This window comes from Vidua macroura, chromosome 4 (assembly GCF_024509145.1).
Source record: "Vidua macroura isolate BioBank_ID:100142 chromosome 4, ASM2450914v1, whole genome shotgun sequence".
In the NCBI taxonomy this organism is placed as follows: Eukaryota; Metazoa; Chordata; class Aves; order Passeriformes; family Viduidae; genus Vidua; species Vidua macroura.
In genome coordinates this window covers 13,464,415-13,483,437 of record NC_071574.1, presented here as the reverse complement: position 1 = coordinate 13,483,437, position 19,023 = coordinate 13,464,415, and the positions used below count along the sequence as shown (strand labels likewise).

Sequence of the window (19,023 nt, the reverse complement as noted above, 5' to 3'; positions counted from 1 at the left end):
CTAGTTCAGCTAATCCTGAAAGTTAAATTTTAAGCACTGTCCTCCTAAAGCAATTTTAAAACCCCAGCAACAGAACTGTATGTAATTTCACTGTGATTAAGCTTCACTGCCTTTCTGATAGCAAGGGAAAGGAAAAGACTGCACTTGGGCTGGTAAGTCACAGCCCAAAACTACAAAACAAAACTACTCTTCCTTCAAAAGTTACCTTTCTTGCACCAGTAGGAAGTCAGTCCATCAAGCAGATACAAGCATGAGGAGCAGCTAATGCTACAGCTGTGCCAGATGCAGCAATACCGACAGCTGCACTGAGTGAAGAGCACAGAAACTCACAGCAAGTGTCAAGAACTTCCAGCTATGACTCTGTACAGTAGAAGCTGTAACACATACATGTATTTTCATGTGGAAGCCTGGAGACAAACACTTATCCGATTGTCCTAAGGGATGGTTGGGCAAGCTGCCTTTTCTTGTTCCACAGCTAGACAAGCTGGGTGCATTAAGGTGCAACAGCTGTGCAATAGCTAAAAGTGAAAGGTATACTGTAAAGGTACTGTAAAACCTTCTATAGTGAGACTTGCCTAAAAGAAAAGAATTCCCTAGTGAAGCGTCCAGATACAGAACTGGTGTTTAATTACTCCCAACCCTTGTCCTGTGCAAGGAAGCTTATATTTATCCTGTTGGTTCCCACTGCTCCATCTAAACCACATATTTCTGTGGTTAGTTACAGCAGCATGCCCAGCATTTCAGCAGAGTTAGATGATTAGCAGACACTCAATCCAAGCCTGGACACTGCACCACGGCTCAGCTTATAAGGACGTGACTCCAGCAGAAGCCAGTGCTTACTGAATCCACACCTCCCAGGAGTGTCCAGCCTCTACAGGAGCCTGCAAACACAACTTCTATGGAGAAACAGCTCCATTTCTGTTACTTCTGGGCCAAAACAATTCTATTTCAAGGCTGGAAATGAAAGAAAGAGCTCACCCTGCCTTCTAGGACATGTGAGTTACACACGATTCCACAGAGGTTTTGTTTATTTGTTTCATTTACATCAATATGAATCTCTTCCAGTCAAATAGGAATAAAAAAAAGTAGTCAACCCTGGTATTTCAGAGTTTAGAGTTCAACAGAATGTATATATATAAAACTGTTACTGTAGACTTAACACAGGTGAAATCTGCAACCAGAGGTACAAACGTAAGCCATGAGGCTGCTGTTCTTGTCCTGTTAATGCCATGTGACATATTCCTTATACTCTATGTTGCACTCAATTACTACAATGCTTTATTGGTACCACTTTTCCCCCCCACCATAAATTCACTGGCATAGGTTTAGTCTCTTAAATAGAGCTTACCTGAGTAAGTCCTCGAGAGCTGGGACTTGAAAGGGAAAATAATTCCACAAGGACAAAGAGCAATAGTAACAGCAGTGGCTGCTTCATCTATCCAAGATTTCTCCCCCTTTTTATTGCATCATATTCCAGCTCTGCTTACCAGCTTCTACACAAAGTCTGACAGCACATGTGGTATTGTACATGCTTTATTAAAATGGTACTCGTATTTACAATATCTGCAGAAACAATCCCTCCCAAGTCTTGCATTCAGACAGACACACACACAGACACACGCGCGCAACGCCCCTTCACTCTACGGGGGTGTGAAGGCTATGCTCCCAAAAGTTAGGCAGCTTCTGGAAGAGGAGGAAGGGAGACTCTTTTTGTGTGTTTGTAATTCCTTAAAAAGAAGCATGGGAGTATGCATTTGGCCATCACAATGCTAATTAAAGTATATGTAGTATTAACATATGGCAGTAACACTGAGTGCTCCTCTTTTACATTCTATACACAGAATGACATCAAGGTTTTCCAGTCAACAGAACATTCCAATTCAGTCTCACTGCTGCTTGTAGTGACTATGAAACCACAATTTGGGGGCTGTCCCTTAAAACAATTCAAGTCTATGTAAGCGAAATAAGGCACAATTAACATTTGATTTGATTTAGAGGATGGGAAAAAAGGGGGAGAGGCAGGCTTCAGATAATAGTTGTTGTAGAAGAAACTTTTTTTACCCAATCCTTTTGAGAAAAGGATGAATTTTATCCCCATCCTAATCTATATGGACTTATCTTAGAGAACTGAAGTATTCTGCTGGGCTACTAACGCCCACGTACAAAACAAAACTGGAAATTCACATTTTTAACACCGCCTTCAGTAGTCTCACCTACTGATGCTGATGTGGATGAGTACATCTTTCTTTTAATGCTGAAGGAGAAGACACACACGAACAAGATTCAAACCTTCCTCTGAGCTTGAAGACTCACGTCTTTTAGAGAGCTTTTAAGGTACACTAGTTGAAGGCTTCAGCTTACTGATAAAAAGGAATAGCATTTTTGCCTTTAAATCCCTGGCCCCTCTTCACTAACGAAGCCTAACCAGACATTACAAATAAACTGCAACAAAAAATTTGGCAGCACAAAGAATGTCTAGTATTCAAATCTTCATTTGTGAGTATATTATTTTCCTTGTACAAAATCTGTTGAATGTTTTTTCGCAGCAGATGAACTGTACCCAAAGATGCAGGACATTCTGTGATGGGGAATAAGAGGTTGCAGTTCCGAAGGCCCCTGACTTTGGTTGTTTACAAAGTTCATTCCTGTTTAGTGTGATCCTTGGTATCTTCCTCATCTGTGTATTCTGATGGTTCTTCCCCTGGTTTTAGGAGTCTACCTACGTAGTCATATTTTTCTGAAAGAGATTTATGATTCCATTACAATTAAAAGACAGCTGCATTTGCTTGCTAGCCCATACTACTGCAAATTCACTTTTTCTCCTACACACTACAGTTCTAAATCTCCATCACTGAAACTGATGGTAATTCAGCAGCAAGCTCAGGCTCCTAAAGCAATTTTTCTACCACTACTTTCTCTAACTGTGCGTACTTTGTTTCCATTCTCCTCCAGCTGATCAGGCAAGATTTATCACCCAAGGGCTAAAACCCAAAGCTCTTCAATCCTTCAGCCTGTTTTGATTTCAATTAGTGTGAAAAATTATTCCCCCTCCCTCCAGAGGCATAATTCCTTATTTGTCAGAAATTATTTCAAGATAAACTCATTCAACCCTTTATGTTAAAACAACTCTTTGTCCTAATTATAATTCCATGGCATCCAAAGCCAACAACCTTGAGCAGGAGTTCTACCAGCTAAGCAGATGAGATTTGGGAGTGAAATTCTGAGCCAAACAGCTAGCAGAACAGTTTTATGATATAAAAATAAAAGTTTATAAAAGCTATAGTGACATATAGTGAAAACCTCTGTGGAAGAAAGGCCTGAAATCCCTGGTCTGGTATTAACAGTTAAGTTACGCTGCTCACACGTTAGGGGAGAACCTCACTGCAGTCTACTCCTCCCTTATGAGGGGACAAGGAGGGGCAGACACTTTGTTGTGGTGACCAGTGACACAACCCCCAGGCTGTGTCAGGGGAGGGTTATGTTGGGTATTAGAGAAAGGTTCTTCACCCAGAGGGTGGTTGGGCACTGGCATAGGCTCCCCAGGGTCATAGCACCAGCCTGACAGATTTCAAACAGCGTGAAATCTGGGCAAAATCTCTGCTCTCAGGCACAGAGTGGGCTTTTTGGGGATGGTCCTGTGCAGAGCTAAGAGTTGAAACTGATGATCCTTGGGGGTCCCTTCCAACTCGACATATCCTGTGATAGTATTACTGTCAACACCGCTTTAAAAGCTTCCCCAAGCCCAAATCAGTCATTTTTATTAAAAGCATTTCCTTAAGCTGATAATTTCATAATTTACCTTTAAATTGCATTTCCCACTCTCTTACACTTTCCATCTGTACAGCATTTAAGTCCGATAGGTCATCATATTCATCTCTGAGTGCATCTTTATCTAGACAGAAAGTTGCTAGTCCCCTGGAGGCATCTCTGCCAGCAAATATTCCATATGGACCCTCTGAAAACAAAAAGACAAAATTGATACCTTCATGTCTTTGTTTATGGTGACCAAATCTCAGTTCTTTACGTAGTCTGCCAAAGCCATACATTAAATTTCTGCTGTTGATGGGAAGAGCAGCAGTTTCAATGCCATGGCTGTTTGACATTCAACAGCACTGCAATTCTATCTTTAATATCACTAGGAGATAAAGTCTGCTGAGAGAAGCAGAACCAGGAAAATAGCTTTGAAGGGATATCTGGAAAAATTCCTGTCAGTTGATGCAAGCCAGTTGATGCAAATTCCAAAGGGACCAGAGGCTGGAATTCAAAAGAAATACACTTCTATTAAGCAACACATTGAATATTTACAAGTCAGGCATGAACAGAAGCAAATTGCATGGACATCTTAGTTAGAAATCCATTATCATAAATAAATAGAACTTAAGAGGGCTAATTAATGATTTCACTTCACTTACAGAATCACAAGAACTTTCTACGTCTTTTGTGACATTTCTTACTTCTGAGGAAATCATCTCACTTATTTTGGGCAGCAGATCCCCTATACCCTTAGCCTGTAATGCTCTTGAAACCAGCACAAATTGTCACATTAGGAATATAAAGCAACTGCATCCTCTGTGCTTTTTGACCAATGCAAAGCACCACAAATATCCCAATAAAATTCTGAGCTATAACTGTGAAATAAATATTACCAAGAGAAATGGACAGTTTGTGAACTACCAATTTGCAAGGTAAGACTGGTAACTGGCTTTCCCAAATTTTAATTACCTGAAAGAACTTTAGGCGTAGTGTTATCTTATATTTTCTTGACCTAAAACCAAATACCTTAAATTCAGATCAATAAAAAAACTGACACCAATACAAAAAAAAAAACAAAAAAAAAAAACAAACAAAACAAAAAAAAAACCAAAACAACACACTTAAAAATTTTCTGCACTAAATGCAGCAGCCCAGCACCACAGAGACACCCAAGGCTTGCTACAGAATGGTCCCTATGTGGTGGTAAACAGGCCAGAACCCTTCTCTGGCTTACCTCTCAACAGTGGCCATCAGACTGAAGAAAAGGCAGCACCTATGGGCAAGAATGAACACAAGGAAGTGGCAACACACTGTCCTTCACCCCCTCTAGTGCCTGCTGGAGCACCTCAGACCTCTTCTGCAGCAGGATGAACCATGGGGAATCATTCCAAAAGGCTGGCTCCTCCCAGGCTGCTGGCTGCAGGTACCACACCTATCTGCTCCTGCTGGGCATTGACTCCAGGGCTGGGACACAGGCTGAATGCAGCAGGGACAACTCCTGAAGCGGGGAACCTGAGCACCACATGCAGCAGAAGAAACTATGTCCTCACCAGAACTGGTGTTGTCTCTCCACCCCAGAGTGCCTGGCATTGTAAGCTGCTTACAGTCAAACCTGAGAACAGAAGGTTGTTCTGTGTGCCAAAGACAATTCCCTCCTCTCTCTGGAAATAAACCAACTGATTTCAAAGCACAATTTCACAAGAAGTAGATATTAGAGAACAAACTATCAGCTGGAAGTTTGCACTATATCAGTCTGACCATAATGATGAACAGCATCTCTGTGCTCATCCTTTCAGGTATTTAGCCCCAAGAACAGCATGCATGAGAACTACCTCAGGAATCAGGGACTACAGGTACAGTACTTCAGGGAAACAAAGCCAAGAGGGCTACCTTTCCTATTTGCATCCTGAATTAGGTATTTATTTGACAAGCAGGATTTAGAGACTGAAATCAATCCTATAACAATGCACTCTACATGCTCAGTCACTTCCAGAGGACAGACTAAGAGACAGCAATTACCATCATCTGAAACACAACACAGAGTTTCTCCAAACAAAATGTCCTACTTCAAGCTAAACAGCAATCACTCAAGGGATCTCGTTTTTAATGTTCTGAATGAAGAACATGGGAGCTATAAACTGCTCTTACAAACACCACAATTAGTAAGTCTTTAAACACAATTAGAAATTGTTACATAGTGACCCTACCAACAGTATTCTGTCCCCATTTTTTCCTTTCTCTGAAATGTTTCAAGCAAATATGTCCATAAATCCTACTACTTGCACCAGGTGTTTTCCAAACTCTGGCTAATCAGAGAGTAGCACCCTACTGCCCTTCCCTTCTACCCTGCATTTAGTGGTTTATGGAGTTTCACAGCACCTGCTGAGATGCCACCTCTTGGTCCACCAGCTTGATTCCAATTATTTATATTAAAAAGAGAATGATATTATATTTATCTGTATCAAGCATTGAACATTCTTAAATCTCAATAACACACTTAATTGAAAGCATGAGAACTTTTAGAATACATCAGTTTGCATTAAGATTAATGGATGTAAAATTTCTGCAAGTATCTTGTAATCTCAGATGCTATTGCACTAATATCTTTTTTCTTTCCTAAAACTGAATTTGAACTTTAACATTCCAGAATGTTTATCACAGAAGTATTCCGAAGTCACAGAGGACTCATCAAGCCATGTCCAAGCACTCAGTGGTATGATAACTTGTAAAAACCAACCTTTGGACTTGGCAGACAGCGTTTTAAATTCCAGTTCTGCAAATGTAACTTAGAAATGTGTACTTTTCTTTAATCCTGTACTAAAAGGTAAATATTGAATTGTGATTATTAGTAAATGGTGCAAGCTTGGCTTCACCTTGGTTCCTAAAGCAGCAGTTCAGCAATCTCAGTATGATCAAGATCTACTTCAAGACTTAAAGCTTCCATTTAGGTGCTTCTACAGAGAGTTTAACTACAGCATTTTATATTAATACAAAACATACAGGTCTGTGGTTCTGCTCTAAGCCCTAGGCTATTACTCACTTTTATATAAAAAGCTGGTGCAACTGTCTGAAAAAGCTATTTTGCATATCAGATTTCACTGCACTTGGAGGAGTGTCCAGGAAGGTGCCAGCACATAAAATCCCAGGGAGAAAATACCTTTCAGGAACATGACTGAGGTGCAGACATCAGTGCAATCCTAGACACACTCCCAAAGAGTTCTTTCATGGCCTGATGCAATTTACTCTGCAAGCCCTACCCACAGTCCTTTCCTTTCCTTTTGTCTGCCCACCTATTTAGCCTGGCTCCTGCTGTAAATAATTGATTGCAGCATGACACGGCAGACACGCTGAAGAGAGGGCAGGAACAGCGGCCTGTAGCACAGGTATGTAAACCAAAGCAAGTTTCTGAGACCATATCACAAAATTTCAGTTTTTTTTTTTTTTTTTTTTTTTTTCCTGTATCCCCAAATTAGCCATTTCACAGTCAAATATGTCTTCAAAAAATTCTCCTCCCCCTCCTATTTGGGATAGTACAACAACAAGAGTCAGGGAAGTGTCAAAACCAATTAAAACATGTCTGCTACGTGTTACTTGGTTATGTGGAGGTACAAGTCTTCCATAAAGGAAAGCTGTTCCTTGAAGAATGCTTTTATTCCCACCATGGCTCTCACATTTAAAGACTTCTGTTCCAGAGCCTTTGTTTATTTTAGCCCTGAGACCAGTTATCAAGCCCACATATTTGCCTATCTCCATATCTATACCTCCATGTACATACACTGCATTTTCCCTGTATAAAGTCCTCATCTACCTTACAACTCCACCTTGTATAAAGTACGCCCTTCTCTAAGCTACAACACATGCAAAACGTTGCTACCCACCACCTGCAGAGCTTCACTTCCTTTCACAATCCAGTTAAGAATTTAGTAGCCTTGATGAATTTGACATCCTGTTCAGCCTGACATTTGTCTTTATTCACGATAAACTGGGTACCTTGAGAATTGGTAAAGTCAAGGTCTCTTCAGATCATAAAAATGCATTCACAATTTCTGCATCTCCTAGCACTGTTTAGGTTCTCTAATGAAGATTTAATTTCTCGTTGCAGACAAGGAGAAATCTATTCAACCTAAAGCAACATATCACATATTTTGAACCATTAAGTTTTTATTTGGAAGCACTGGTTCTTGTCACTTCCTCCAAAACAGGGTAAACTGGATCTTGGAACAGCACACATTTAATTTTTCAGCCAGCTTGGCCAATAGCTCCCCCAGCAAAACCTATGCTGGATCTAACTTCAGAGTAAATCCCTGGTTGCCAAAGAGGCTCCCTGACCATTTCAGTTTGGTAGCAGCTTTGTGGAACATCCCAGACTATTACTCCAGCACCAGGAATGCTGTACACTGAACTTTGGATGGCTCCAAGGGGCAGCACAGGGAATACACCACAGATAGCCACATGTGGACTTTACAGCTAATGAAGTGATAGGCGAGCTAAGAATTGTGCTCGCTTTCACAAGGTCCAAGTGATTTCTCTCAAGAAGTCACACAAGGTTAACAAGGTTCAGTTTTAAACCAGCAGCTTTGGTTTCTTCAAGCAGTCAAAAAGCACTTCAAAGCAATCACCAGATGTGCATCTGTGGGCTCCACAGAGCTACTGGAAATAAATCCCACTTTTGTCTGAAATTTAGATACTCATGGACAACACTTGTTAATCTGCAGACAAGAATAAGGACTAACATCCCCTTTAATGTGAATTGGGGCAAAGGGAGACAGGCTACAAAATTATTAACTGCATTATCCCATTGCTTTGCCTACTTTTTTCACTCCCAACTGAAGTGAAACCTTCACTGGCTGTTTCAAATGTTCTGTCTGAATCCTGACACGTGTTTGCTCAGTGTTGCATCTTTCATGAGACAATGAAAAAGCTGAAAGTTAGACTAAGCCATTCGGAGATGTAGCTTGAAAGCAGAAGGTTTCTAATAACATTTATCACTGGGAATTCAAGGTGACATAATTTTAACTTTACTAGTCCAGATTTACATGGAAGAGAAGATGTGGGTCAATTTTAAGTTACAACTTGCATGGAAAGTATGTGTTCTTAGGAGACCAATCCGCATGCTAAATGGAAACTCTACAGATGTGAAGTCTAGAAGCTAAGATGGGAACTGCCCAGAAACAGGGGTCTAAACCTGACTCCTCAGGCACAAGGCGAGAGTCTCACTCTCTCTTTTGCATACTTGCTTTTTAACTCTGTGTAAAAAAAAAAAAAGTGCAAGAATCAATGACCCAATTTCTACTAAAGGGGCAGACAACAAGCACTGGTAAGAGAGCCCATAGGCCAGCAGTCAGGAGCTTTCTAGAAGATAGTTGCATTCTTGAGAAGGACCTAGATTCAACATCTTGGTTTAGTGAGAAATGCTCTGACCACTGGTTTATTTCCTAATAAGATAAGCAAAGCTGGTCAGGTTTTTTCATTCAATGAGGGCGAAGCTGCTGGGTATTGGACTACAACATGTTAGTAACAATTCATATTAACTAACTAACAATTTATGTGATGTCACTATCTCATTTAATATTATCTTGCTTTGAGCACACCTGCTTGATCAGGCCCCTCAAATGTCAGGTGACTCAATGCAGAGGTTTTTTCCAGCCTAATCAATTCTGTGACTGGAACATGACTGGTTTAAATAGAAACTAGGAATTTGTACAGACATCTTATGAAACATGTAATTGTTCAAGTTTTAAGGAATATACTGAGGTTGTGAAAAAGGGAAAAAGAAATTTAAAAAACAAGAAAGAGAGAGCTGCAGACCACAGAGCAGAAGCAGAGGAGAAGACAAGAGTGCTGATCTTGCTGCACAAAACCACTTTCCTGCTCTCCGTGAACACGGCCTGGAGGCTCAGAACAACCTCACCCTGGTAGCAAAGGCACTACTCCCTTTAACCAGAAGTATGGAAACAATCTCTCACCAATATGCATGTATACACCTTTTAGTTTTACTGCTTCTGGCTGGAACTCCACTTCTTTGTCCAGAAATGCTATTTCTCTGAAAAGCTGAATCCCAGGGCGAGAGACACTTCCACTACACAGACAACCAAAGAGGTGACAAACATCAGAACCACTGAGAAGACCTTTCACACTTTACAGAAAACATTTCTTTCCCCCAGTCTTATCCTCTGTACTTATCTGTAACCCCTCAGCCTGTTGTGTTCCTAGATAAGGCCACCCTTAACAGTATTCTCCAAATACAACATATGTAGTCTCCCCTGCAACATTTTACTCTAACATACCCTTTGGAAAGGATGTGTGGAAAAGCACCATTGCCACGTGGTCAACAGAGACACAGTGAAATTTATGCCACTGAATTCCGAAGAAAGTCTAACAGCATCAGATTATTTTAATACAAATTATCAGGAAAAATCATGGCTGTTGACCACAATGAAATAAAGGCAGTTTTCCCTTCATGGAAAATGAACTATGATGGAATATTTTTTTGTGGAAGGAACTACTACTACTACTATCTAATCTATCCCTGGAAAATCAGAGATCGTCACAACATCGTGAAAGACAAGTGGGATGAGAAATGAGTTGACAGTGACAACATACTCCAGTGAAGGGAAGTCAGGAAATTGATTTTTTTAAGATCATTAAACATTAAGAACCAAGAAGTGACGTGAACAGTTGCATACTCAGAGTCGCACATAATCTTGCTTTGTCATGCTCAAAGATGAGTATTTTTCATAAATGCACAAAGTATTTACTAAGCTAATCAAAACCTGTTTATGGCATTACCTTGGCATGCAAATTTAACTGCTAAATATTAAGATTTGCTGACATAAAGTATACTCTTACAATGCTCTTCTACTGACAAATACACAATGAGAAATCTTGATGCAAACAAACACACAAAGTACAATGTTACAATAAATTAAAAGTAAAAAACTGTCTCTCATTTTAAGATATAAAACTGACACAGCACACAGAGAAGGTGTTAATGACTAGACCCTAAGTCATGAGATGCGATTACAGATGGGAAATCATCCCAACAGAGGTTCTCTGACAGTCTGGTTATGTGATATTTTTAATAATGAACCACTAATTGTTTATCTCTTTTGGAGCATGTGGATGATAAAGGGAAAGGCAATTAATTAGATTTAATAATCAGTCAAAGCATTCTAGGTCACTTACTCATCTGGTCACAAACAGAAGTGGAATTTAATACACCTAAGTGAAGTCTTGAAAGAAATGGTGTATTTGCAGGACAGAGCAGCATTTTGGAAAAGAACTTGGCAAGTACAGTTTGAAATTTAGAGTTCAATGTAAACAAAGTGGTTTTTGGAGGCACAGACTGTTACATGTGCAGAGTAGCCTTCTTTACTCTTAGCTAAAATACATTAAGAGATACCAGAGACTAACAGGGTACCAATGAGCTAAACTGTGGAAGGCTTAAAGAAGACAGCATGACAAAAACAAAAAAAAAAAAAAAAAGGGAAACATTTGAATTAAATGTTCAAGAAAATGAAGTTTTCAGTCATAGCTGTTTGAAAGGATGGCTTCAACACTCTACCATTATTTAAAAATACCTTTACTGTAGGTATGTAAAGGGCTCTTCAATGAAATGGACCAAAGTATAACAGGATTCACTGAATGGAAACTTAAAACCAGAAGAACTCTGAATAAAATCAGAAGTTTGGTGGAAATTTTAATGGAATCTCAATTGTTGGACAAAAACGTAGACTAGATGACAATTTTGTGCATTTTAAACTTTCTGCTATAAGTAGAAAAAAAAGGAACACCTTGGCATCCAAACTACACTGAAGGAGGAAAAACAGACTTTACTATGAAGACATGAGGCACTACCTGAGGCAGCCACGTTATTCAACATTAACCCAGGCCTCCAGACTTGCTGAAGACTGACAGTGAGCCCTCAGCCCTGCTTTCCATTGCCTTCAAAGCTGAAGCTCTCTCTCTTCACCATCAGTACCCTCAACAATCTACTAAAGGCTCACAGTCGGGGCCTGAAATATCAGCAAAGCCAATGTCCTCAGTTCTTTCTTCTGTTAAAATCTGGCCACTTTTTGTTGGTATGCTTTGCACTTCCCCTGCCACACTCCAGCTATGAGAAACAAAATTTCCATGAGAACTGTTGTGGACATCTGGCTACTCTGGCTGCTACTCTGGCTGAAGCCTTTCTGAAAAGATCTCAACCAGCTGTAGAAGACTTTTCCACTTGAACTCTTCTCAGGTTTTTAAGGCCTGCAAAATACCTACTAGTGTTTTTCTTTTCGGCCACAGAACAGCTGAAAGAAAAAATTCCCTGATATGTATCCAAAGAGGGAAACCACATCAGCACCATTCAAAAATCATCATGTTTGGCAGAGAACACACAGCTGATGATGCACTGGTTGAGCTTTACATGCAACATCCCAAGTTACAGATCTGATAGATAAAAACGATGTCACTCCTGTTAGAAAAAGGCAATCTTTCACTACAGGGAAAAAAAAATAAAAAAGCCTTTCTCCCTCTTGATGAAAAGCTAGAAGCACTGCTTTTAAGGAAAATCAGCTGCTACCAGTTATCAAAAAGCAGATCCATGTCCTCAAACATTAAGTTTTAGCCTCCTCACAATAACAGGCCTCCAAAGGTTGACAGTACGAACCACTGATGGTATCTGGAGAGAAGAGCCTAACGTTTAACTGAAGTTTGATACACAAAAGGGAGGAGGTCAATGTTTAGATCACGGTTCAGTATTATTTCACAGAGCACTCTGTCAGCTTGCTGGTGTTTTAAGTTTCATGCAGCATACGCATTACCTGCATTTTATGTCAGCACACAGGTCTCAGTTTAAAAACCCCTGAATAAGAGAGACAAAAGAACTAGCCTGATTAAGTGTCATGAAAGCTGCAGCTCACCAGGCTGCATTTTCTCTCAGCTTTACTAGTTAATAAACAACATAAACCATGGCAAGGTATTTCAGATTCCACTGTGAACTTTTACAGTACCCAGCCAAAAAAGTATTTCAATTCAATTACAGCAAGTTCACTTTCTGCAACTGGCATCACAAACTTTGAGCATAAAGTAGTAACAAAAATCCAGCCCAGTTCAACCACAGAACTGCTTGTCCCTTCCCCACCAAGAACCAAAGGCTTGTAACATGCCAGCTTTGTATTTTTCTTTTTGTAACCTCAATTATTAAATAATAATAAATGATTACTTAACTTGAACTATTTCCTGGGGGAGCAGGAAATATCCTCTCTCCCCTCCACCCCTCACAAGGAAGATTGCCATGGTTATTATGAAAACTCCTGCATAGTTTGATTAGAGCAAGTTTTCCAAACCACCATTGTTTAAAGAAGAAAATTATCAGCAGTCGTAAGCCTCATTTCCTTTGGCATCAGTTGTGAACACAGTGCTCACTAGTAAGTTTACCCACCTCATTATTAAGAATGCTGTTTATCACGAGAAAGTGTGCTGCAGTTTCACAGTGTACAAGGTGAATACAAAACCAGAACATTTCTCTGAAGCCTGCTTTTCTGAACCTTCGAAATACACATTTCCTCTCCGATGAGGAGTGCTGTCTGTCTGTTTACGAGATTGGCTTGATTTCTGCACTCTTCCCAACAGTAGCAACATGCTAGTCCCAGAGCTCTCCTTGCCTATCTTTATCCTGACTAAAAGTCACACTCAATATGGCATTTACACCTAAATAAATAACCAGCTGGTTGGGTTCCTCTCCTGAGCCGTAAGCGCTAGAACGAAGAAAGCACTGCTCAGCTGCACTTGGGAAACCTACTAGAAGAGACAGAAGGAAAAAAAAAATAGAATTAACCATGGCACATCCAAATCAAGACATCTGGGAAAATGACGGCTGCCTGAGGAGAGCCCAGACCCGCTGAGCATCACCAGTGTAACACCGCCGGTGGGTCCCTGGCCGGGACTCCCCCCATCCCCCCGCCGTCTCACCGGGCCCGTAGAACTTGCTGCCTCTGGTCACGTCGAAGACTTTGCCGTTAACAGCCAGGAGGATGCGAGGATTGCGAGCGCCGTCGAACTCGCGCAGCTGCTCCAGGGAGAAATCCCGGCGCTTCATGCGCGGCAGCGCGGCGGCCTCGCCCTGCCGGGCCGCGCCCCCCGGCCCGTTCCGCGTTCCCCAGCGCAGGTAGAGCCGGTAGGCCGCCAGCAGCGCCAGGGCCAGCAGCCCCACGCTCAGCAGCATCTCGCCGCCCGCCACGGCCGCGCCGCCCGCCCGGCCCTCCTCAGTCCCGAGCCGCCCCTGCCCATCGTCCGCCATCGCTGCCCGGACAGCGCGCGCCCGCCCGGGACACGCCCGGCCACGGCCACGCCCCCGCCCACCGCCCCTCCCGCTTCCTATTGGCCGCCGGCCCGAGCCGGCCCCGCTCCCGCCCGCCTCGCGCCCCGCCGGCGAATCGGGACGCGGGCACGCCCCGCGTCGAGCCCAACGGCGCGCGCGCGCCGCTCGCGCGAGAGGCGCCGCGGCCCCCAGCGCGCGTGCGCGCGCACCGCCCCCGCCCCCCCCGTTCGCCTCATACCCCTCCCCCCGCCCCCCGCCCCCGCCCCCGCGCGCCCAGGTGGCGTTGGCGGGAGGGGCGGCAGCGGCGCGCGGGGGGGGTCGCTCGCGCCGGCGCCGCACGGCCGAGGGCGGGAAGCGCCGGGAGCCGCGGGAGGGTCCGGCGGCGCCGCCTTAGGCCCGCGGGGTGCTGGGGGGCAATGATCGCAGGAGGCGCCTGTCCCCCCCACCGGGGACAGGGTCGAAGGCCGGCGGTGTTTGGCCACCGCGGTGCGGCCCCGTCGTGCGGGGCCCGCTCGGCAGCTGCCGAGTGAGCGACGCGTCTGCCTGTGCAGGGCTCTGAGGCGGCGGCGCTGCCCGCTCGGGTGACACTGGGCCGGTCTGTGGGGTGGAGGCGGCTCACGGGGCTGCTTGGTGCACTTCGTTGCTTAGTGTGAATCTACTCTTCCATTTCTGGCCGTCAGAAAACGGGGTGCTTGCTGACATAGGGCTGACACAAAAGGATCACCTCCCGTGCTGTGAAACGTATCGCTGGCAGCACATAGATGGCTCTCGTATACCTCGTACTACCCGTGCTCCTCGGGAGCGAGGTTGCTCAGTTACGTGAGGAGAAAGACTTCTTAAAGGTTTTGTTATTTCCAAGGGGAGACGTGGTGCGTGTAGCTCGTCTCAGGAGGAGGACACCTGCAGAGAAATCAAAGACCTGGAAGCAGAATGAAACCCTTCTGCACCTCTCACTTTGTGAACGTGTTCCCAAGCAGCACGGACTCTCTCATCGGGTAATACAGAAGAGCCCCTCTATGGATGTGTAACAGGGCTCAGGCAATGTAAGCCTGGCTCAGCGACTCTCCCTGCGGCTGGAATGTGGCGCAGGGAGTACTTCGGACTTGAGAAACGCTGTTACTCCGCGTAACTCCGGGGTGCTGAAGCGTCCCTGCCCAATACCAGCTTTGAGAGTAATTCGCAGTCATGTAACTCGCTTGGAAAACTCAAATGTTTTCATAAAGCTGGGAAGATAGCGCGAGGGACTAAACCCAGTAGGAAATAACATTGAGGATACGTGGCATTTTCATGAAGCCCCGAGTTTTCAACAACTTATGTAATGGTTAGGTGTTTAATCTTCTGCCCTCTGAGCCGGTTCAGTAATGACTACCTCTGTGAGGAAACAGGATAAAGTTCTTGCTAGTTAAAGACCTGCAATTAAAATACTTATCACTATTCTCCTTAACATGGCTGGCTCTATTTATTACATGTCTAAGTAAACACTATTAAGAAAGTCCTTTTATCTAAACAAGTCACAGCTTGATTGTGGTTAACAACAGTTTTTATTACAGAATTATAACATGTTTAAATTGTCTGGGCACAGCCATGGTGCAGATCAGAAAAAGACAGTTGCAGTCTTATCTCTGAATTTCCTTCCCTCATATGTTTAATACAGATTTTTCCACATCATCTTAAAGTGTTCTCTTTACTTTGTATTTCAGAGATAATTTCAGTAAACAAAAGCAAGTGGTAAGAGATGTGAAGTACTTTTACCCATCTTCCTAGAAAGATCTTGCCTCTAAAGTCATTCAGAGTGGCTAAATCATTCTACGTGTTTCTTTGAAAACCTGTGGTTTCCCACTGCATGAATGTGGTGTTGTGGTAAATACTGGCAGGAACACTTTAAAAAATTGACATGGCAACTCCAACCATTCCTTTTAATCTTCATTTCTTCTGTTCTGGATACCTTCTTAAGAAATCATATTGGTACCTGGGCTTGGCTGGGACACCTTGGCTTAGTTCTGTGAGCCATGGTGGCTATTTTTGATCCCCAGATAAGAGCTGGAAACCAAGAGGAGTTTGAGGAACCCACCCTAAGGACATGAAATAATTTAAAAGACCACGTTTAGAAGAGTTGTATTTGAAAGAATTTCAATGTTAGAAAATAGACAAACACTAAATAAATCTGGATTAGACCGTTTCAAAACCTCTCAAATGTCGTTAAAGTGCTGTTAGCTTGACCTGCTAAAGAAATGGCAGAAAACACAGTTTCTCCACTATTACTTTTCCCAGCATTTCTTCCTTGCCTGACTGGTTTGCCGAGGCAAGAAGTGTGTCCCTGTACAGTGTAAGAGTTACACAACTGATAAATGGTCTCCAAAAGTCTCTCAGCATTGCTATGCTGCTTCTGCTATTCTTTACCTGTGCTTCTCACTGGTTATTTGGGTGTGAACAAATTTCATTTTGATCTAATTGACAGCCAGCTGTCATAGATCCTGATCTGTGATTGGGAAGCCCAGGTATAGCTAATGTATATAACTGCAGGTGTTAGGGGTGTAATTGCAGCACTATGATTAAAGGAGTGTAAGTTGGGCACTGTGGGTTATCTGTGGGGAAAAGACCCTCAATGTTTCAAAATCTGAAATCCACACACAGCTAGTTCATTCACATGGATTTGATCTGAAGAGCAAACAAAATAGTAAAAATATTTACATATGACAGTTTCCCATAAAGTGCTTAGTAAGCCCTGAAAATAATATATGAAAGAAGTTTCTAATTATAGATGTTATAGCTTTGGTTGTTCTTGAGTAATTGCTTAATTTTATAGTTTTTTTTTTCCCCTGAGAAAATTCAAAGTACACCTAGAAAGTGAATAACTCATCACTATTCACACGTGGTCTCACCTTGCTCTCCTTCCTCATCTTCTGGATAGCTTACCCATTAGGAGGTGAATGCCTTGACTCAGAGTGATGCTGTTCACTTTTGCTTTTCAAACATTGCTTATTACAGCCTCTGGAAAGAAGACAAGTCAGGGAAGAGCACAAGAAGAGCCCAGTTTTAAGGACAGAAATTGAACTCTGATGCCAACAACTCTCATGGCTGAGGCTATTTTCCATTAATTTTGAAGCTGAAGAGACATCTCTTACCTTGCAAGGACAGGCTACGCTCAGGATGGATTAGGAGGTGGACTCTGTGTGAAGGAATGTAGGGATTTCTGAGTAAATTTGGAGTCACAGAACAATCAATCAGCTCCATTGATCTGGGGTATTTTTAAACCCGGCTTAATGTATGGGATGCACTGACAATTTTGTTTTAAGCTGATACAGCTTGGAAACACTGATGAGGTCAATGCAATGCTTGATGTCTTATTTTAAAATAGTACCTGCCTGGATTCCTTTGCACATATTTATTTCATATTTATTTCAAGTTCTACATGTAGACCTATGAAAAATCATTTATTTTCATGTCTTATAATGAAGGACTGCTGAATTGTTCAGGAATTTCATTAAAAAGTTTGAAAATGCAGTATGAACAAAATTCATATTGGCCCACTGTGCAGGTTTGGGCTAGGAGAGAGTTAATGTTCTTCAGACTTACTGGTCTGGGGCTCAGTTTTTCACTGGTTAAAAATCAACTGTTATTTCTTAGTCTCTGCAAATGGTGCTTTTCATTTTAACTCTCTCTTGGGGTTATCCTTGTAAAATGCCATTGTGTTTACATGTGCATACTGTTTCATAGGATCAAAGTGAAGGAACCCGTGTCTCAAGCCAACATCCATTTTTTTTTTTTTTAGCCCTATCTGTTACAGTGTTGGTTTTTCCTGGAGAGATTGGCTTCTGTAAAGGGCAAAAGCCATTTGATCTCACACAGAAGTTTATGGCCTCTCTTCCATCTCAAAGTCCTCCTCATTATCGAGGCAGGAGAATGGTAAATACACAGCCAAGTGTAAATGTGTCATAGTAGTGACCTATATATTTTAAATAGGCACCATTCATACAGTTAGGTGCCTTTGCTTTTGTGTGGTGTCATAATCTAGAACTGCATCATTCACACATAATGGCAAATAGATTGAGATAGAGTTGTCATGATAATTAGACCTCTTAACTGGACAAAGCATGTCCGGGTTCAAAGTCACCAAAAGTCAGTCTGTCTTTGTATTTTTTATTTTTCTTCTTTTCCTTTTGGGAGGGGTGTGTGTGAAAACTGCACACGTGCACCCCTGTTACTTGGCAAGCAGTCCTAGCAAGGAGTAAATTGCTGAAGTCCTCTGTGGAAAAGTCCATGTTTAATTCAGGGTCTGCCCTTCGTATTTTTCTATTTTTGTTGAAGAAAGGGGAGGGAGTTGAGGAATAGAGTCAGGTTTTGTGTATCAGGTAGGATCATTCACATCAGCAGCTCATCAGTAGCCTTTGCCATTTTCAAATAAATACTACATGCAAAATTACTGCTGAGAATTTTGATTGGTTTGATTAATAAGGTGAATCTTTCTGGGTAATTTCTGTTATTAAGACTCACACTCACTTGGTACATGGTCCTGTGACCAGAGTCTACAAAACCTTTTCACTGGCTGAGGACATTCCTGTACTGGAAGACAATGCCTTTTCATTTCTTAGCACAGCCTTTGTGTTACAGTTTGTAAACTGGGGCCTTTATCAGGGAGAAGCCTGACAATATTTTTCTTTGAAATCTCAGATCAACAAATTCTCGTTCTCCAGTTTTGCAGGTACTCAGAGAACAGAAGGGCCAGTTAGGAGGCTGAGCAAAGCCACTGCTACAAGTAGCAAGGAACTGTATCTCATTCCCAGTGACACTGCTGTGGAGATGCACAAGAGGAACACCAAATTCCAAACTTGCAGCAGGTACTACAGGAACAAAGGATAAGAAACTCTAACAATGGCACGAGGAAAAATGAGGGAAGAAGGCACTTTCTAGAAAGGCAACAAAGAGTTTCCAGCATCTAAAGTTTTTGTGCAGATACAAAT

General features: G+C 42.4%; 1 protein-coding gene across 1 annotated transcript; it reads right to left on the bottom strand.

The window, feature by feature from the left end:
• Nucleotides 1-1,517: 1,517 nt before the first annotated feature.
• PGRMC2 (progesterone receptor membrane component 2) lies at nucleotides 1,518-14,074 on the bottom strand. The gene is made up of 3 exons (XM_053976824.1): nucleotides 13,714-14,074; nucleotides 3,800-3,955; nucleotides 1,518-2,737 (listed from the first exon to the last, which is right to left on the bottom strand). Exons 1-3 carry the CDS (start codon nucleotides 14,039-14,041, stop codon nucleotides 2,640-2,642), a joined length of 582 nt encoding a protein of 193 aa, XP_053832799.1. The 5' UTR covers nucleotides 14,042-14,074; the 3' UTR covers nucleotides 1,518-2,639.
• Nucleotides 14,075-19,023: the final 4,949 nt, after the last annotated feature.

Coding starts and splice junctions, on each gene's coding strand:
- PGRMC2 (XM_053976824.1), bottom strand. CDS start 14,041: ATGGCGGACGATGGGCAGGGGCGGCTCGGGACTGAGGAGGGCCGGGCG. Junction 3,956..13,713: donor CAGCAAGTTCTACGGGCCCG/GTGAGACGGCGG, acceptor TTTTGTTTTCAG/AGGGTCCATATGGAATATTT. Junction 2,738..3,799: donor GTGGGAAATGCAATTTAAAG/GTAAATTATGAA, acceptor AATCTCTTTCAG/AAAAATATGACTACGTAGGT.